Source organism: Vombatus ursinus, unplaced genomic scaffold (genome assembly GCF_900497805.2).
Source record: "Vombatus ursinus unplaced genomic scaffold, bare-nosed wombat genome assembly UNPS02010822.1, whole genome shotgun sequence".
Taxonomy (NCBI): Eukaryota; Metazoa; Chordata; class Mammalia; order Diprotodontia; family Vombatidae; genus Vombatus; species Vombatus ursinus.
Genome location: NW_020950600.1, coordinates 3,162,590 through 3,169,420, shown reverse-complemented (window position 1 = coordinate 3,169,420; position 6,831 = coordinate 3,162,590). Strand labels below are relative to the sequence as shown.

At 53.5% G+C, this 6,831-nt stretch overlaps 1 protein-coding gene across 1 annotated transcript in view; it reads right to left on the bottom strand.

Annotated features, from left to right (window-relative positions):
* Positions 1-6,831, bottom strand: part of AGRN (agrin) — a 92,050-nt gene that overhangs the window by 17,587 nt on the left and 67,632 nt on the right. Inside the window, exons 15-22 of the mRNA XM_027855396.1 lie at positions 6,479-6,673; positions 5,439-5,639; positions 3,094-3,239; positions 2,865-2,970; positions 2,605-2,718; positions 2,099-2,263; positions 1,119-1,262; positions 103-227 (exon numbers count right to left, since the gene is read on the bottom strand). Coding sequence (XP_027711197.1) covers positions 103-227; positions 1,119-1,262; positions 2,099-2,263; positions 2,605-2,718; positions 2,865-2,970; positions 3,094-3,239; positions 5,439-5,639; positions 6,479-6,673 — 1,196 coding nt within the window. The remainder of the gene's footprint in view (positions 1-102; positions 228-1,118; positions 1,263-2,098; positions 2,264-2,604; positions 2,719-2,864; positions 2,971-3,093; positions 3,240-5,438; positions 5,640-6,478; positions 6,674-6,831) is intronic.

Sequence of the window (6,831 nt, the reverse complement as noted above, 5' to 3'; positions counted from 1 at the left end):
TGGTGCCCAGCCCAGGTGCCCACCCCCAGCCCCGCGGTCTTCCTTCCCACGTGGTGCCCAGCCCTGGTGCCCACCCTCAGCCCCAGGAACGCTCTCACCAACCTTGATCATGTTGTCCTCTGGACACACAGGTGCTGGGCACTCACAGTAGGCAGAGCCTCCAGTCTCCACGCAGGATGCCCCAAACTCGCAGCTCAGCTCGGCACACGACTTGGGAGCTGAGGGGTCTAGGGGTGAAGACGCTGTGAGCTTCTGCTCCCTGCCAACCCTCTGAGGCCAGCAGGAAGAGGAATATCAGAGAATTAAGAGCTCGAGAGTGGGATGGGACATTGGGAGTCATAAAGAATCCCAACTGTAATCCCCAACAAGGGGCCATCTTGTTCTGGTCCTAGCACAGTGCTTAGAACACAGTAGGCACTTAATAAATGCTTATTCCGTGCAATGAACGTGACCATGGGCAAGTCACTTCCTTGAGCCTCAGCTTACTCATCTGTAAAACAGGAATAATAGCGCCTGTAAGAGCTGCCTCATGGGGTGGCTTGGAGGCCCCGAGGAGATGTCTGAAGTACACTTTGTGGGTAACCATAATGGGTTGGATGAACTCAGCCATAATGACCCTGACAGAGGCCAGGCAACTCTTTGCCAGAGACATCACAGAGGGGATTCTCATTTGGAAACTGGGCTGGACTAGAGGCCGGGATGTGCTGGAGACGGCTCAAACCAGCACTCAAGAGCCCATGGTTAAATGTTCACTGTGGGCATTTACACCTTAGAAATTGGCCAATGTTACAAATTTGGGTTTGATTTATTATCTAAACTTAAGAAAGCAGTGGAGAAAATGTTAATAAGATAAACTGAGAAAATGTATTGTGAGCACACTCCAGCCCCCGGAGAGCTGATTGTTAAACATTCACCAGCACACCCCTGACTAGATGGAGCTGGGATAAGAACCAGGGTCATTACCCTTTCCCTCTGGTCCTGCCGGCTCTACAGCTTTGCTTTGGGCCAGTGGACTGTGTCTCAGACCATCCCGCCCCCACCCCGCATCCCCCAGCCTTCCCTGATGAGCCCCACCCAGAATGAGGCTCCCCCTTGGTCTGGGGGGGCTTGGCCCTCACCGTTCTCACAGCCCGAGGGGCCCAGGATGCTGCCAGGGGGGCACTGGCTGCATTTCATTCCTGTAATGCCCTCCTTGCAGGAGCACAGGCCAGTCATCTGCTCACAGTCATCTCGTACCGAGCCTCCAGGGTCACAGTTACAGGCTGAAAAGGGGGGAGATGGAGCCAGGAGCCTTAGAACACAGGCACTGGGGACCCCTGGTGGCAGGCAGGGCATGGGGAGGGGCACAAGCTGCACTAGGCCTTGGTCTTTGGCCTCAACCTTCCTGGCCACCCCCCAGTGGCTGCAAAGTCCCATATCACAGGCCTTCCAGGAGCCATGTGAATGCAGAGGGTGCAGAGAACCCCCAAAAAGTGAGTAACCCCAAAGCCACCTCCATTTCAACTCATGCTATGCGTAGTTTTCTTTAGCTTTTGCACCAGGTTGAATTCCACCCTGCTCTAGCTGACCTCAGCAGCTGGCCAGAGGTTTGCTACGGGTCAAGGAGAATCCAGAAGCGGATAACTGACCACTGACTGCATGTGGAGCTGAATGCTTTGTGGGGTGTGTGTGTGTGTGTGTGTGCGTGTGCACACACATGTGCATGCACACACATGTGATTGTGAGGTGTCAAGGCTGGAGGAACTATGCAGGTACACCCCCCCCCACACCTTGGGACCTGTCACCTCCTCAAGGCCTCCCACCCGAGCTCCAGGACTATTGCAGTCCTGGGGTCTCCACTCAGGGAAACAGTCCACCCAGCCTAACACCCCGAGGGACGGAGGAGACAGACCCTGACCCCTTTTGTCTGACCCCATTGACACCCAGAGGGTTAGGGATGGCTAACCAGGCCCCCAGTGCTATGGGGACGGATGGAGGAGAGGGGTTTGGTGCAGACAAACCAGCCTCAACCCTGCATCTAACACTGGGGAGAGAAGGGACTAGGGGCCAGCCCACCAGCCCCGGCCCTTGGTCCAGGCCCCCACGCTCGGGCACTCACGGGTGCAGCCGCTCCGGCCGTCAGTCACGATGCCACGGAAGTTCCAGAAACCCGGCTCGCATCGATCACACTTGAGGCCCCCCACGCCCGGGCGGCAGGAGCACTGGCCTGAGGTGGGGTCACAGCTCCCCCCATAGGAGCCATATGCATTACACTGACAGGTGCCTGTGATCCAGAGCCAGAAATCACCCTGAGCCCCCCACAGCTGTTCCAGGCAGGGTCCCTGTGGTCAATGTATGGTCAGCCCAGACACTCTGGGGCCCCCAAAGTCACCCTTGACCCCTGTTCAGCTCTGTCTGGGGACTTCAAGAGGAAAGTAAGTGACCAAAGTCTTGGGATGGGGATTGGCATGCCTGGGCTCTTCCTGGGTCCTCAAACCCCTGATCCCCTCCAGTGTCTCAGTTTCTCTATCTGTAAACGAGGACAATATTTCCCCCTAACCCTCCCCCCCAAAAAAAGCTCCTTTCCCTGGGCTAGGGAGAGCACACGCACACATACGCACTCACTTGGACAGCCAGCCAAGCCGACACCCTGGGCCCTGGTAACATTGTCCAGACAGCAGCCATAGGGGGTCTGAGAGCAGTGCAAGACAGGTGGGGGCGGGACCACCGTAGGTGTGGCTAAGACAGTGAGACAGGGACAAATGACAAGATTGGCCCTGATGAGTGGAATTCATGTGCCCAGGAAGTGCCAGGCCATCCCCTCCCCACACTCAACAGCAGCCCCTGCTGCCTCCACCCTCCGCCCCGCCCCCCAGCCCCCCTACCTCGGCAGGCACCCTGGGCTGTGACATACAACTCCTGGCGACTTTCACACCTCGCCTTCTTCAGCTCACATTCGTTGCCATAGGTGACCCCATCAGAACCACACACCTGGGCGGGAGGAAGGCCCCTGTGAGGCCAGGGGCTGGGAAGCAGCCCTTCCTTTCCTTCCCTCCCCATGCAGGCCAGATCCAAGGAGGGAGGGGAGAGGTCATGCCAAGGATGGACCCTCACCGGGCTGCGTAACACAGTCTGGCAGCTGAAGTCACAGACACATCGGTCGTCCTCGGCGTCCTCATCCCACACGCCTCCCCGTCGCCGGCACCGTTCCTGCTCACAGTCACCATCCTCGCCTGAACCGGAGCCCCCAGAGCCACATTCTGCATTAAACAGGGGGGAGGGACAACACAGTGAGGAGCCCAGGTCCCACTCCTTGCTTCCCCAAGGCTCCCCATCCCCAGGCTGATCAGTGTAGACAAGCACACGAGTTTAAAGTGGTCCTTACTGAGCTGGTGGCGGCTCGTTACCTGAGACGTGCGTCATCCCAGCTCAAGGGAGCCCACCAGGACAGTAACATCAGACAAGGCTGGAAGACAGCGGGAGGCAGGGGGAAATGCAGACCTCACTCTCCCTCCCTACCCCTGGTGCCAAACCTACTCAGAGCCGGGGGGTGGGGAGTCACCTGCAGTAGGAAGGACACCCCACACCCCCTCCCCAGAGGGCAGTCTCTGGGCAAAGCTGTGGGTCTGCCAGGCCAGGGCCATAAGCATCACCAGGTCCTTCCAGGAGAGGACCATAAGTCCAAAGTCATAGGATAACCTAGAAGCCTTGGTGCCTGGGGCAAGCAGCACAAAACCCAGAGCAGCCCTCAAATCCTCATGATCCAGGAGGATTCTCCAGCCTAGCTACAGGATTGTGTTAGTTTTTCTCTTCTTCTAAGCGGGGAGAGAGTGTGAGGGAGAGAAAATCAATGACTACAAATGGAGAAAAAATAGCTAAGAACATGAAGATTTCAGGGAACCCTGGAAGACTTTGATGAACTGATGCAATCCAAAGCAAGCAGAACACGGGACACAGTGAGACACGATGATTACAGAAATGTCGACAGAAAGAACTACCAAAAAGAAACCTAAACACCATCTCATCCTAATAACCAAGTCTGTTCCTGAAAAGCAGATGAGAAGATGCCTTTCCATCCCTTCTTTTGCTGCCTTACCCAGGTGATGGGTTGCTCCATTTTGCTAAATCATTTTTTTTTATTCTCTTTTTAAAAAATGCCTCATTAGGGGGCAGCTAGGTGGCACAGTGCATAGAGCACCAGCCCTGAAATCAGGAGGACCTGAGTTCAAATCTAGCCTCAGACCAAACACTTGACACTTACAAGCTGTGTGACCTTGGGCAAATCACTTAACCCCAACTGCAATTAAAAAAAATGCCTCCTTAGAAGGGATTGCTCCCTGGAGAGAGGAGGGAGAATAGATTAATAATGATAACAGTTAGCATTTATAGTGATTTAGAGTTTGGAAAGTATTTAGAGTTATAAATTATGTATAAACAAACAAGAGAAATAAAAAACTTCTTAACTAAAATGTCCATGCCCATTGACCCAGAGGTTCCACTGCCGTGCATGTACCCCATAAAAAGAAAGGCTCCTATTTACACCAAAATATTCATACCAGAATTTTCTTTAATTGTATTTTTTTTGCCAGCAAAGAACTGGAAACAAAGATGCCCACTGATTGAGGAATGGTTGGACAGCCTGGGGTCCATGAGTGGGATGGAATAGTACTGTGCTTAAGAAATGATGACTACCGAGAATCGTGGAAAGACTTACATGAACAGATGCAGAGGGAACTAAGTGGAGCCAAGAAAACCACTACATAATGGCTGCCTCAGGGAGGACAGCAATGTAAATGGAAAGAGTGACCATCACAGGCCAGTTCAATGAAGGTTGGAAAATTATAAAAAGAACAAGTTTGACCCCAAAGAAGAGATAAGAGAATGCAACTGCCTCAGTCCTTAGCAGAGGTGGGGGTCCACAGGCATGGAACGTTAGATTTCCCAGATATGTTGATTAGTTTTGTTGAACTTTTAGAAATTCTTTCTCACAAGGGATAAAGGATGATTCACTGGGAAGAGAAAGGGGAAGAAATTTGGGAACAGTTTAGGTGATATAAAAACAAAAGATGTCAATATAAATATATTTTTAAAAAATAAGTAATTAAAACAACTTCAACTGGGGAGACAAACAGTGGCTTCCCTTCCATTGAAGATGTACATTCCAAGTCAACAAGCGTTTATTAAGCACCTACTTAATGATGCCAGTTATTAAAATTATTAATCTCTAGTAAATTACTCACCAAACTTAATAATGTCAGTAATTAAAATAAATTCAGTTGGGGGGGAGGGGAAGCAGTGGCTTCTTTTCTATTGAAGAAGTGCTATCAAGTCAAGTCAGCAAGCATTTATTAAGCACCTGCTGTATGCCAGGCACTGTGCTATAAACACGAGGGATACAAAGAAAAGCAAAAACAATTCTTTCCCACCAGAAAGGGTCCTGTGGCTCTGGGCACACCTACCGTCCTCGCAGGGCCCAGCCCGGGCCTCCTCGATCTTCTTCTGCTGCTGGCAGGCAGCCTCTCGAAGCTCACAGCTGCTGCCATAGGTGACTCCATCACTACCACAGACCGGGCTTGGGGGCGGCCTCTCACACCGGGGGCACACGCACTGCCCGTTGGAGCACACAGCCCCAAAGGTACATACTGTGTCCCCACATGTCTCTGTAGAGGGAGGGACAGGGAAGGGTGGGTCACCCCACCCCACATCTGCCAGGCTGGCCCTGGACTGCAAGAGAGAGGGGCATGGGGGACCGGGACACCTTGGTTGGTTTTGAGTGACTTCAGCTGCCTGGCCTCAGTCCCCCTGCATTAAGTGAGCCTGGGGCACAGGCTAGAAGGGAGGAATGGTGGGCACTTGATGATACTGGAGTGAGGGGGCAGCCTAGGCCAGAGCTGAGGTCATCTGCTGGGGAAGCACAGTCTCTACTGCCAGAAGACTCCCAGGGACCATCGAATCCCATCCAGCCTTGGCTTGTAGACCTTTCGTGATGGAGGGCTCACTACCTCCCAGGACAGCACAGGCCCCTTTTGGACAGGTCCTGCCAACAAGCCTACGTGGGGTCTTTGCAGAGCCCCACCCACCCTTTGAGGCCAAGTTGAACAAACGTAACCTCTCTCCTACATGATAGCCCCTCCCCACCCCCATCCCAAGCCTTAACAGCCCGGCAGATCTTTCCATCAGTCCTCACACAGCCTGGACTGAAGGCCAGACTCCTTCCAGATTATCAATGACCTTCTTAACTATGGTGCTCAGACCTGACCCCAATCCTCCAGATGCGATCTAAGGCCAAGGATGGTGGGTCCTGTCACTTCCCTGCTCTCTCAGGACAGCCTAAGATCAGATTTCGTGGCTGCCTCAGCTGCTAATCCCCAAACCTATGGTCCACTAAAACTCCTAGAGCCTTTTCAGAAAAGCCTGCCCTCTAATCCTGACTCCCTTGGATTGTATTCTAAAGTCAGTACAGAGGGAAAGGGCACTCCCACAGGGCCCAGATACTCACTGCAATGTCCAGGGGAGGCCACGCTGAGGTTGATCTGGCGAGTGCAAGCATGCACATGGAGTTCACACTCGCTGCCATATGTGTTCCCATCAGAGCCGCACACAGGCTGGGTGGAAGCCACGCACTCCGTGGGGCACACACAGCGGCCTGTCTCCACCTCGCACAGGGCCCCAAACTGGCACTTCCCACAGAGGCCTGGGGGGAGTGGGAGAAGCAGAGCTGACATCACTGTGAGACTCCAGACATCCCAAGACGTCAGGGTTAGATGTCCTCGTGTGTCATATTAGCCCCTCACAGACCACAGGGCCCCCCAATCACTCCCCTAGGCCCCCTGGAATCACTGACCACAGGGC